The sequence below is a fragment of the Oenanthe melanoleuca genome, chromosome 5, assembly GCF_029582105.1.
Source record: "Oenanthe melanoleuca isolate GR-GAL-2019-014 chromosome 5, OMel1.0, whole genome shotgun sequence".
In the NCBI taxonomy this organism is placed as follows: domain Eukaryota; kingdom Metazoa; phylum Chordata; class Aves; order Passeriformes; family Muscicapidae; genus Oenanthe; species Oenanthe melanoleuca.
Window position 1 is genome coordinate 53,945,409 of NC_079339.1, and position 12,019 is coordinate 53,957,427.

The following is a 12,019-nucleotide window of genomic DNA, read 5'->3' on the forward strand; positions in this document are numbered from 1 at the left end:
TCTTGGAAAATTAAAGCTCTATGCAGTTTGTCAATCCAAAGCTTTTAATTATTTCTGATGCTCTTTTTCAAAGACAGGAGAATCACAAACCACTTGCCCAGTGGACTAGCACACTTGGTGAAGCATCCAAATCCTGGAGGCACCAACCTCACAAGTCCACGAGGAACCCAAGGAACTCCATCTTCAGCAGTGATTGATTTGTGCAGTAAATGCAGCATAGGCCACATTGTAAGCAATACTGAATGATGCAGAAGTGTTCTGAAAAACTGTGCTAGAAAAGCATCTGATATGAAAAAGAAAACTGAAGGTATCTGACTTGGGTATTTTCACTCTGATTTTCAAACTCCAAATCTCCAGACGCATTTTATTTCCCTAGAAAATATTTATTTTTACACAGCCAAGCTTTGACTCAAGTTACTGGTCTGCCATGAGGCTTTTCTTTTGAAGCACCACTTAGATATTATTCAGATGTGACCATGGACAAGGTTAAGTTGCACTACTACACTTACCAATTACATTGTTTGTAAGTCTGGTAACAAGAAAAAAAAAATATTTACTACAGCTCCATGCCATAATTTCCTCACACTCGAAGTTTTCTGAAATGTTTTAAAACAAAAGAAGTAAAAGAAGTCCTCAAGCAAAGAAGTAGTGAAGTTCTTTTGCTAACTTCTCTGTCTTTAAAACAGACATACCACAAGATTCAGAATTCAGGAGCCTTTCGGCTCCTAAAATTAGTAGGTGGTTTTCAAAACCCAGCATTTCCACTGCTGAGCAGGCAAAAACATAGCACTTACATGTTTAGTTACTGGCTGCTTTTCTTTGGAAACCAAGAACAGGCTGGACAAAAGTGTAATAAATGAGTGGGGAATTTGGTGCTAATAGAAAATGAGACAGGAAAACCTCAAGCAAACAACGCCCAGTTATCCAAAAAACAAGCACAGGAGGATCAGGAAGCAAATCCCCCCATCACTGTCTGCCTCCATACCCCACCCTGGTGTGGGTTCCCAAGAACTCTTCCCCCTAATTTTGCTATTGTGGGTCAGATCTACCAAAAAACCTGGATTCCTAAATGACAGCATTGATATGCTGCAGAAAATCCTACAGAACATGTAGAAATTCTCCACACAACACCCAAGAATTTAATGTGTTTGGCTACTGCACTGACCACAGAGCTGTTAAAAGGCTACAATTTCTACCTAGATATACTCAATAAGAAGCCACAGATACTGCTCTGGGTGTCTCAGTTTACACAAACACTGAAAAAACAGCAAAGAACTTGGGGCCAGGTGGTAATTGTCCACCCCAACAGTGAGTAGGGATCAGTTTGCATTGCAAGCATAGCCTTGATCATAAATTAAAACAGCTATGGGAATTCCATGTAGTGGCAGGGAAAATGTAATTAAGCTCATTATTCAGGCTATGAAGGACTAAAGGTATAATTTATCCTCCTCTCCCAGTCCCTCCAATTGCCTGCCTTTCAGGCATGCCAGTTGGGAAGATGATTCCAATGGGGCAGATACTCATCTTCAGACACATCCCAATGGCTGAACCATCTCATTTTAAACAGACTCCTGGACAATGAACAGGAACAAGTTTCATGGCATTTGGGCTAGATTTGAACCAGGGGAAGGGAAGATGCTCCAAAGCTTCCAGCAAGAGCTGTCAGAGCTCCTGGATGCCCTTTTCTCCACTGCTCAGCCAGCAGCTCTCTGCTGATTCAGCATCCATGCCCACAAATGAGAAACAGACGTCAAATTTTAGCAAGTTATGCTTCTCAACTGCTAACTGAAAGTTAGTTAAGATGCTAACTATGGTCTATGGTCTTAGGTCAGAACACTCCTCAAAAGACAAGGAATACAGCTTGATAGAAAAAAAAATAACTGAATTTGTGCTAAAGCCCCATATCAACTTCAACCAACTTTAGATCAGATCTAGGGAGAAGAAGTCCTAGAGAGACCTTATGCACTCCTTTAAAGTAACTTGCTAGCCACAAAGGTTGACTCTAGAAAGTCACAGTTATCTTTTATCTGGCACCTTTACAGCTGTCAGGCAACATGGTAATGATATGTTTAAAAGAAACAATTAGTGGGGGAAAAACTATGACACCCAATTTATGCTTTGCAGCAGAAAGAGCAGCCTTTTCATCTTGGCTCTCTGAGTTACACCAACTTTCAACTTCTGGAGGCATCTTGGTGGTTTAACCATATCTTGAGACCCTCAAATGAAGTCACAGGTGCCTTCCAGGAAAGGATCCTTGGATAAATACAGGTTGCACTTCAGTGTAACAAGTTGTTGGATGCACATGAATGAAGCACAGTAACTTGTGACACACAGATCAGACTACAGGTTTTCTTGACTCTTCCTGGTCTTAAATGTTTCACATTTTACTTTCAGCATACTAAACATAAAAATAAGGCTACTAAGGTCTCCATCCAATTAAATAAGTCTTATATGGGGGAGAAAAGGCAACAGCCAGTGAATTCTGGAGTTTTGCAATGACACTGTGTGCACAAATTAAAAATTACCAGACCAATGTGAGGATATAAACGGTCCTCATGCAAATGATGTCAGCTGTTGTGCCCACACACTGTGTCCACAGCAGAATTCTTTGGGTGAGGGTGTTTACCATTCCCAAGCAAAGGCAGGGCAGAATAACCCAGCTGCTGGAGAGCCACTGCCCAAACTGAAAAATGAACACATGGCTTCTCACTCTACATGTGTATGAGGTCCAGAACAAGTCTAGTAAAAGGCCCAGGTGTAACAACTAAGAGAAAGGACACCGGGCTTGTATCAGGAGACTTTCACTATCTCAGTTCTGAGCAGCTATTCTCTTCCCATCCAGCAGGTAAACAGCTACTGTGGCTTTGTCCATCCTGGATTTTCACAGCTCTCCACTGTCAGCAAGACCAGAAATCTGTGAAAGAAGCAGCCACTCACATTCAAGTAAGAAAGCATCTAAAAACCCAAATCCTTGGTTGGCATGAACACTCTCAACGTAATCACTGCTAATTCCTGTGCCAGTGACAACAGTGGTTGAGTCTGATGAAGGGAAAGACTTGTGCAAGCAGAGCTGAAGCATCTGTTAAGTCTGTGATCTTATTCCACACAAAACTTTCTGGCTACTAGGAAGAAGTGGCTTCTATTATTTCTCGGAGCTTCCCACACAGCACCAACCCACATCTTCATTACCTTCATCCAACCCCCCAGTGGGTGCCTGCTGGTTCCCTGCAACCTCAGACATCAGCACAGTGCAACTAATACTACTTGTTACTCCTTAGGCTTTCTGGCCACTTATCCAAAAATCTCTCCACCATCATATCAACTCGCTGTGCTGCTGCTGCTGCTTAGGAAAATCTCTGCAACCGCTCGCGTTTGGCCGGTTTTCCCCACTGCCATATGGTCCCAACGCCTCTCCCCCGCTCGCCATGAAAGCTTAACTTGTAATTCGGCAAAAACGAGAAGCCCGCATCACCCTGTTCACGGCTGCTCTGTGGGCTTTTCCAAGAGCTGTAATGAGGAATGTTAAACAAACACCTTTAATTAAAGGAATGTTTGTTTAGTGTAATTAAATGCCTAAGGAACACCGCACTGTTGCAACCCCGGATAGTTTTGCAGTGCGTGTTGTACCTTGCGATACTCGAGTGCGAGGGAAATAATGCAAGCAAATGACAACCTGGCAGTAAACACCCAAATATTAAGCAGCATCCAAGCCATGCTACCCGTTTACCAACGCCTACACGTCAAGAGGAACCGGCACTCCTGTATCAGCTGAAACACGGTAAACTTGAGAAACTGAGTTACAAAAAATCCTGAAAAATAGAGAGGAATAAAACCCCAGCCCCAAACTCACAGCGTTTTCAGTCCCATTTCCTCTACTCTCTTCAACTACCTTTCTATCCGAGCAGAAAAGAGGCGTCCTTTGAAGAACGAGACTTTCGACACCGCTCCCGGAGCGGCACAGAGCTTGTTTTTTCTGTGACAAAAGTATTCCCCTTCCTTTCCAGCCGCCTCCACGGCGATCCAGCGCTCTGCCAGCCCCGAGTGAAACCCAAGTCTCCTGCCTGGCAGGGTGGAGCGTTCCCTCCGGGCTGCAGCTCCGCTCCGTTTTTCGCTAAACTACCGCAACTCGCTCGAAGTTTTGGGGCGTTTATTTTGTGCAGACAAAAGGAAGAGAAGCGGCGGGACCCACGGCGGGGGCCGGGGCCAGGCGCGATAGCGGCACTCGAGATGTTTACCGCGACTTCGAGCCCCGGAGCCACGCGGGCGGCGCGGTGCCCTTCCCTTCCCCGCCTCTCGCCCCTGCACCTCCCTAGGCCGCTTCTCGCTCTCCAGCGCGGCATCCCCCGACCTCCGCCCCGCGGGTGGGGCGCGCCCGCCGCGACCCCCGGAGAGAAGGAGGGAGGGCAGCAGGGGAGGGAAAAGAGCGATCCGGAGCCGGAGCCGCCGCCGCGGCGCCGCCGCTCAGCCCCCGCGCGGTGCCCGCTCCGCTCCGCGCCGTGCCCGGCCCGGCCGCCGGGCGCAAGGTCACCGCGCCGGCCGCCGGCCAGGCACCGGCCGCGGCTGGAAAGCCCCTACCTGGCAGCGCCGCCGCCACTATGGCGGGCCGCGCCGGGCCACGCCGCCGCTCGGCACTTCCCACCTCCCGCCGCCGGCGGAGCTGCGGCCGCCTCCCGCCTCCTCCTCCCCGGGTCCCGGCGGCGGCCCCCGGGCCCCGCTTACCGCGGCGCGGGGAGAGAGGCGGCGGCCGCCGACGGGGAGCCGTGCCCGCGCCGCTCCCGCCGCTGCTGCTGCTGCTGCTGCCGCTGCCGCCGCGGCTGCAACAAAGGACTTCCGCCCCGCCGCGCTGCCGCTGCCGCAGCGCCGGCTCCGCCGCGACCGCACGGAGCCGGACCCCTCCCCTCGGCGGCCGCGGCTCCCGGCGCCGCCGCTGCCAGCGCTGCTGCGCCGCCGCCAATGCCGGGGCCCGGCGGGCGGCTCCCTGCCGCGCTCCGCTCTCCTCCCATGCCGCCGGGGACGCGGCGCGGCGCGGGCTGGCGCTGCCGGAGCCCCCCTGTGCCCGGCTCCTCCCCGTCCTCCGGCGGAGCCCCCCGGCCCCGCGGCGGGGCAGCGCCCACCGGGACCCCGCGGCCGGGCTGTGCCGCCTCGCTGCTCTCCCGGCCCCCCCAGTCCGCCCCTTCCCCGCGCACCCGGGCTCGCCGCAGCCAACTGGAGGTCGCTGCTCTCCCCCCGAACCAGCCGCGGCCGGTGCTGGCGGGGAGGCTCCGGTCACCCGTGTGGGTGTCCGGCGATGGAGTGCTGCACCCGCAGCCCCACGGCCCCCGCCTGGGGCAGCTCGGCTGCGAGAAAGCCACTGCAAGCTGCGTGAGAAAGTATTTCCTTCTCACTGCTATTTCACACGTTAATACCTCCGCCCTCCCTCCTGGAGCTTCACGGTGATGCAGGAGCACAGGGCTGGCAGCCACCGCCACGCTCTGTCACAGATCCCGAGGACAGCGCTTTTTTTCATCCTTCCAGGAGCTGTCCCAGGCCTTCTTCCCACCAGTGTCTGGACCTCTCCTGTCTGACAACATCCAGCTTTCTCCGGAACTATCCCATGTGAGTAAGTGGGATTTCCGGCCCCCCTGCTATCTGCCATAGATCTGAGAGAAAACATAAGCCAGGTCAGGCTTTCCTCCAGGTCTTGCCACTTGACTTTTCCACCCCCAAAATGGCATTTGTCTTTCAGCACAAGCATTGTAAGTGTTTAATCCACACAGCTCCATCATTCAGTTTCTGGCGATCCCATTCTTTTTATGTTGCTGCAACTGAGATCTCTCGAAGTATCTGACAAGCCAGAGGGGAAAACGTAATCATAGCAAAACTAAGAGGTTTTATTACATATTCGAAAATGGCAAAAGTAACAAAAAAAGGCGACAAAATAAAATGCCACAATGTTAAAATGTACTGGCATCCATCCCTGCTTCAATGACCCCGAAGGTTTTCCTGAAGCATCCCTCCACTGTGTAAGCAAACAGGACAAACCCAAGTAACACAATCCAAGTTTCCAAATGGAGGATCAACCCTTCCTTCTGGGTCTGTCTGGGGATTTTCTAACCACTGCAGAATAAAAACGGAGCCTTCAAAATATGTCTTTCAGAATGTGTCTGAAAAATCCCGTTTCTCCTCTCACTCTGCTTCAGCCTTGCCTCAGGAGTGTGTAGCAGTGCCAAGGGGAAAAAAAAACAAACCTCTGTGGCTGTAAGACACCAGCTCCCACAGAAGGTGGAGGGACCCCCAGACTACAGCTACTTTGTAGGTTTTCCTGTTTTATAGGAAGTTAAATAAGCGGCCTCCATAAACCAGCAGAGTCGTGGTTTTCAAATCACACTGAAAACTTGCTTCTCTTATGGTTCAAGAGTCTTCTTCTCCCCACCTCTTTAGACATCTCAGGGCAGCACAAGCCAAGAGTGCCCATGAGGGGCTTGTGCAGCCTCTTGCTCTGTCCCATGTGTGTCACAGCAGGAGCTCCTGCCAGCTCCGGTAAGGTGGGGCATGAGGCAGTCCCCCTTTCTCACCACCCCTGTTCCTACTGCCCTCCCACCACACTTTCCTTTCCAATTTACTTTTAAAAAAAATTATTATTTTCTGACCACTGAGAAGGAGGGAGCAGAGATACCCATGAAGAGAGCTGTGATTATGTCCTGAAGTCTTTCTGACCCACCAGCGTAAGTTGTGTCACCCTGTATTGGCTGAGATGAGTGATATCATCGCCTGTGTTTTACAGCAAAACACCAAATTTCATTCCTCACCACTGCTTTCATCAGGTTGGCTCTGGTTTCTCTGAAGCTCTTCAAAGTCCTCTTTGGACCAGAGTCAACCTAAATAACATGTAAATAATTAAACATTTAAATAAATAACATGCCATCTGCAAATAGCGACTCACTCTGTATGCAGGTTAATAAATATGTTAAATAACCCAAAACAGAGTACAAAACCTTGAGCCACCTACTGCCAACCTTCTTTGAGGAAGAAAAGTGGCTACTGATATTTATAGGAGCAGCAGGATTATAGCTCCATGATCTCTCAGTTCTGCTGCTGTGCAAACACAGGAGGGAAAGATGGTCCCCTAGTCCTGTGAGTTTTATATTTAAAATAGAAGAAATAAAAGATAAAGCTGTGCTGGTCAGAGGGATAAGCAGCAAACACATGGATGAAAATGCTTCGGAGCCTACGCTTTGTCATCTCTCAGCCCATCTTCATCATCCACCGAGGCTCAGGCTGCCTGGAAACAGCCCCATAAGCTGATGCATTCTGGTGGCCAGGGGCATTACTTGCCTTAAATATTCAAGAATTGCAGTTATGGGGATGCAATAAGAAAATGGACTACAAACTATCAAATGCTGAGAGGAAACCAAGAGGGATGATCTCAGGCACTGAATTTCTTCTGCAGAGGCCCTGAGTCAGCAGAGATGCCATGGAGGAGGTGGTAGTGATAGATCTTGGAAACTGCACCAAAATCATGACAAAAGCACTCAAATAGTGATTTTCACCGCCTTTTCCAGCTGAAAAAACAACGTGTGAACATGAAATTAACCCGGTGGCAGCAGGACGCTGTACGGACTGGGCGTTTGAACAGGTTCAGGATGCAGTTTGGTAAGATTCACGGAAGGACCGCTCAGATGTTGCACTGCGCCAGAGCGGAGCGCGGGGCTCAGGGACCCTCGGGAGGGGCTGCTGGTGGCCAGGCAATCGCGGTGGGGATGGGATTGCCGCCAGTGCCTCCTCCTCTGCCTGGCACCTCACCCGGCACAGCTAAATCACCTAAAATAACCCCGGGTTACCATCCCTGTGCGCCTGGAGGAGGCCGGGCAGAGTCACGGTGCGTCCTGAGGAATCGCGGTGCTTAAAGCAGCAGAGGCCGCAGACATTGGTGAGGAAGCCAGATCCTGTCCTCTTATCCATTCTCACGAGCGGCCAGACCGGGGAAGCTTTTACTTTTTTCTCTTTTTTTTTTTCTTTTTTTTTTCTGTTAAAAAAACCCAAAACCCAAACCCAACAACAAACACCCCTCACCCACTTTATGCCGAGATCTGAGGCGCTCAGCAGACCACACTCCGCCACTGGGCGATGAAGAAGCCAAGCCCCCCAGCCCAGCGCGACGCCTTTGGAAACACGCACCCTCCCAAAAAAATCCCCCGGAGGGGTGCACCCGCTGTTTCCCTCCCTCACACAGCCGCGCAGGGGCCGCGCCCACCGCCGCGCCGGGGCCGCGCTGGCGTTTCCCGGGAGAAGCCCATCCCTGCCCATCCCTGCCCACCGCTCCCGGGCCGGCAGGAAGCGCGGGGGGGCAGCGCCCACCCCATCCGCCGGGCGGGCCGCGGGGGCGGGCGGCGGCGGCGCTTCCGCGCGGGTAAGCGGCTGCGCGGGCGCGGGGAGCCGGGCCGGGCCGGGCCGGGCCGGGAGGGAGCGCAGGGCCCGCGCCTCGGGGAGGCCGCGTTCAGCGCCTCCCGCTGCGTGCCGCGTCTCCATCCCACCACCCCCCTCAATAATTTTGTGCGGAAACAATAGCAAATATCAGCGTTTATTTGCGCAGGGGCCGCTGGCGGGGCGGGGCGGGGCGAGGGCGGCTCGGCCCTCACAATGGGGGCTTTGTTGGGCGCACAGCGCTGCTCTGTGCCGGGGCCGCCGCGCTCGGACCCGCTCGGCCCCGCTCCCCTGTGCCCCCGGGGCAGCAGAAAGCGCCGTCAGGTCACAGGGAAAACGCCAGCCAGGTTTAAAGTTAGTGCTGACACCCCACGCAGCGTACTAAATCAGCGGGAGAAGCATCTCTGAGTGTAGCTGGCAGATGGAAAAGTCCCCCAGAGGTCTTGAGCTCATCGGTCGTGGGTTTGAGCAGCAGCGGTGGTCTCGGAAGGAGAAACTGTTAAATTGGGGTGCAGGGACCATCTGGAGGAGGGAGGGGGCTCCATGCCAGGCGTCCATCTCGTTTCGGTGGTGAGCATGAACATTAGGGCCTTTGGGAGCTCTCTGATTTCTTAATGAGGTGAACATCTTGTTCCCTTGCTCCCAGGCACACCATGGATACCACCGGCCACAGCGTCCTCCTCCTCCAGCAGCTGAACATGCAGCGGGAGTTTGGCTTTCTGTGTGACTGCACAGTTGCCATTGGAGACGTTTACTTCAAAGCCCACAGAGCGGTGCTCGCTGCTTTTTCAAACTATTTTAAGATGATATTTATTCATCAGACGAGGTAAGAACACACAGCTCTTGTCCTGTCCTTTTACCACTCTCAAGATTCTGCTTTTTCTTCTTTCTAAAGGTATGAAGTCTGAAAGAGCATCAGTGGGGATGTTAGATGGCCTGAGATTATTTTCCTAATCCAGCACAGGCCTTGGCTCTCTTAACAATCCAGTCCAGAGCATTCTGCCCTTTAAAACCACTTTCTTAATCAGCACATGGCAACATCAGACCCTGCATTTTGGAGATGAGACATTTGTGTGACCTGATAAATAAAGCATGTAACTACCACCATCTTCCTGCAGTGACAACCTTGCAGATTTGGAATCCAGGGATATCCTGGTACCTCCTTCCCATGTGCAATATGTCCAGTACTTTGCCTTAGGCTGTAGTCAAGCTTGCTGGGTGAGACTGTCCTTTCTGGCAGGATCCACAGGCTTGAAACAATCAAGAAGCTGTGGCCTTATCACAGTTCTTTGCTTCAGGCTTTTGCAGATAAGAACTGAGACAGAGATCATCAATTCATTTCAGCCTGTTATTCACATGCTTCACCTGGCCAGGTCAGGAGTGGTTCAGCAGGTATAACAACAGCAGTGCCAAGGTCTGGCCTCTGACCTGGGGTTGGCTGCTTAAACCCTTCTTCATTCCCCTTCCTTTCTGAGGGTCATGGCCTCCAGCAGGTCAGCAAGATAATCTTTAGGATCACCTGCATTGTCCCTTGGCTGGAAGTGAGAGGAGTTGACTGCTTTTCCCTGTGGATGTTGTTTGTTGACACTCAAGTGCAATGCTCATAAAGATTACACAGTACTGGCAGCTGAATTTATTACTTCAATAAGTGGTGTGGCACACACTGGTGATGCACAGCTTGCATGGCATCACTGCAGTGCTGTGTGGGTGCAGCTGGCTCTGCATGGGAGGGACAGGGTGGCCAGGGCTGGTCACTTGCACCAGCCTCAGCTGCAGTTGTGCACATGGTCTTCAGAATCACAGAGATAAATGCAGACTCAGGCACTTGGCTTTGCAAACAGAGCTTCTGCACTTCTGCAGGGCTTGGCAGGGAATGCTGCTTGTAAAAGCGCTCTCACAGCAAATGGGCAGGTAATGGATCAGGATTTGGATGCCTTTATGTACTTAATCATCTGTTTTGTTTCAGCGAGTGCATAAAAATTCAGCCTACAGACATCCAGCCTGACATATTTAGTTACTTGTTACATATCATGTACACTGGGAAAGGGCCAAAGCAGACTGTTAGCCAGAGCCGACTGGAGGAGGGCATCCGCTTTCTGCACGCAGACCACCTGTCCCACATCGCCATCGAGATGAACCAGGCCTTCTCCCCAGAGCCGGTGCAGTCCTCCAACCTGTACGGGATCCAGATCTCCACGGCTCACAAGCTGGCAAAGGAGCGCCTGGGAGCGAAGGAGAGCCTGCCCAAGGCGGGGAGCAGGGCTGCGGCGCAGGGCGATCACCCCCAGCTGCAGCTGTCGCTGGCCATCGGCCTGGACGACGGCCCCCTGGAGCAGCAGGGCGCGCGCCCCTCGGCCCAGCCCGCGGCTCTGGCCAAGCCGGCCGAGGAGCGCCCCAAGCTCTCGGTCTCCATCAAGCAGGAGCGGTGCGACTCGGAGCCCGTGGTGTCCCAGAGCTGCACGCCGCCCTCTCCGGAGGTGGCGAGCCCCGTCTTTGCCAAGGGCAGCCTCAGGGTGCACCTGTGCCACTACTGCGGGGAGCGCTTCGAGTCGCGCGAGGGGCTGCGGCAGCACCTGCACACGCACGTCTCGGGCTCGCTGCCCTTCGGCGTGCCCGCCTCCATCCTGGAGAGCAGCGACCTGGGGGAGGTGCAGCCTCTGGCTGAGGACAGGGAGCCTGGCGACGGCCGTCACCTCGGGGCCTTCCTCCTCAAGGAGGATGAGCATCAGCTGGAGCACCCGAGCTGCAGCGACCTGGAGCCTCTGCAGATCGGGCAGCTCTCCCTCATCTCCAAGGACCACGAGCCGGTGGAGTTGAACTGTAACTTTTCTTTCTCAAGAAAGAGAAAGGTCAGCTGCACCGTGTGCGGCCGCGCGTTCTTCCGGAAGAGCCAGCTGCTGGAGCACATGTACACGCACAGAGGGAAGCAGCACAAGTACGGCCGCTGCCAGCGGCTGGAGAGCCCTGCCACCCCCAGGTTCCACCCCTACTGTGACAGCGAGAGCGTGGCTAAGAGCTCCAGCTTGTCCCAAGACCACTTAGATGAATGCATACTGGAGTCAGATCTCATCCAAGAAAGCGTTGATACGATCCTGGTAGAGTAATTCTCTCCCTTCACATGCTGAAACTGGATGTTTTGGCATTCTCCGCCTAGGGAGCTCTGTGCAGCTGATTTCTGGAGCCATCATTCCCCTCACCGCTGAGATAACTGTGAAGGACTGTGTACTTTGATTTGTGTACTTGCTTTTTTTTACTTCTCTAACTTTTAAACTTGAGCTAAATCCCATCTAAGTCCTTCTTGGAAGCCTCCGTGTAACTCAGTTATGTTTTTCCTGAATGTGAACTTAGTCCTACTCTGCTTTACTGGAGTTAAGGCTGTATTGCTGGGTGTGAGGTTTAAACATTGTCTAGTACTCTGTGTGGTGCCTAGGACTGTTTGTATCCCATAGAATTGCTCTTCTGAAACCAGATGGATGGAAGTGTAGAGGGAAATATGTATTGTGTTTCCCAAACAGTTTGTTTTTAATGAAAATAAATATCTCAAGGAGATGAATCCTGAAGTTCATGTTGTTCATGTAACTGCAGTTAATAAATCTCTGCATAAATATTTGCAGGA

General features: G+C 52.3%; 2 protein-coding genes across 17 annotated transcripts in view; one reads left to right on the forward strand and one right to left on the reverse strand.

Moving 5' to 3' along the window:
- ZBTB1 (zinc finger and BTB domain containing 1) overlaps positions 1–6,189 on the reverse strand; it is a 29,015-nt gene extending 22,826 nt beyond the window's left edge. Inside the window, exon 1 of one of the 10 annotated variants that reach the window (XM_056492374.1) lies at positions 5,406–6,189. The gene's annotated coding sequence lies outside the window, so the exon portion shown is untranslated. Of the gene's footprint in view, positions 1–3,889; positions 4,290–4,575; positions 4,683–4,719; positions 5,096–5,186; positions 5,344–5,405 lie in introns of those variants that run through there. The other 9 variants (XM_056492377.1, XM_056492370.1, XM_056492375.1 and 6 more) reach the window with 9 other exon arrangements.
- An 816-nt stretch (positions 6,190–7,005) lies between these two features.
- Positions 7,006–11,956, forward strand: ZBTB25 (zinc finger and BTB domain containing 25). Of its 7 annotated transcripts, none has more exons than XM_056492384.1 (3): positions 7,006–7,632; positions 9,050–9,229; positions 10,370–11,956. In XM_056492384.1, exons 2-3 carry the CDS (start codon positions 9,057–9,059, stop codon positions 11,505–11,507), a joined length of 1,311 nt encoding a protein of 436 aa, XP_056348359.1. In that variant the 5' UTR covers positions 7,006–7,632; positions 9,050–9,056; the 3' UTR covers positions 11,508–11,956. The 7 variants fall into 7 exon arrangements, with proteins under 7 accessions (XP_056348359.1, XP_056348360.1, XP_056348357.1 ...); XM_056492385.1 differs by lacking the exon at positions 7,006–7,632 and adding an exon at positions 7,649–7,909; XM_056492382.1 differs by lacking the exon at positions 7,006–7,632 and adding an exon at positions 8,310–8,389.
- The last annotated feature ends 63 nt before the right edge of the window (positions 11,957–12,019 follow it).

What these genes read in the sequence shown, in the direction of transcription:
- ZBTB25 (XM_056492379.1), top strand. Translation starts at nt 8,825, where the DNA reads ATGGAAAAGTCCCCCAGAGGTCTTGAGCTCATCGGTCGTGGGTTTGAG. An exon ending in GCGTCCATCTCGTTTCGGTG is followed by an intron (nt 8,974 to 9,049) that starts GTGAGCATGAAC and finishes CCTTGCTCCCAG; the next exon opens with GCACACCATGGATACCACCG. An exon ending in ATATTTATTCATCAGACGAG is followed by an intron (nt 9,230 to 10,369) that starts GTAAGAACACAC and finishes GTTTTGTTTCAG; the next exon opens with CGAGTGCATAAAAATTCAGC.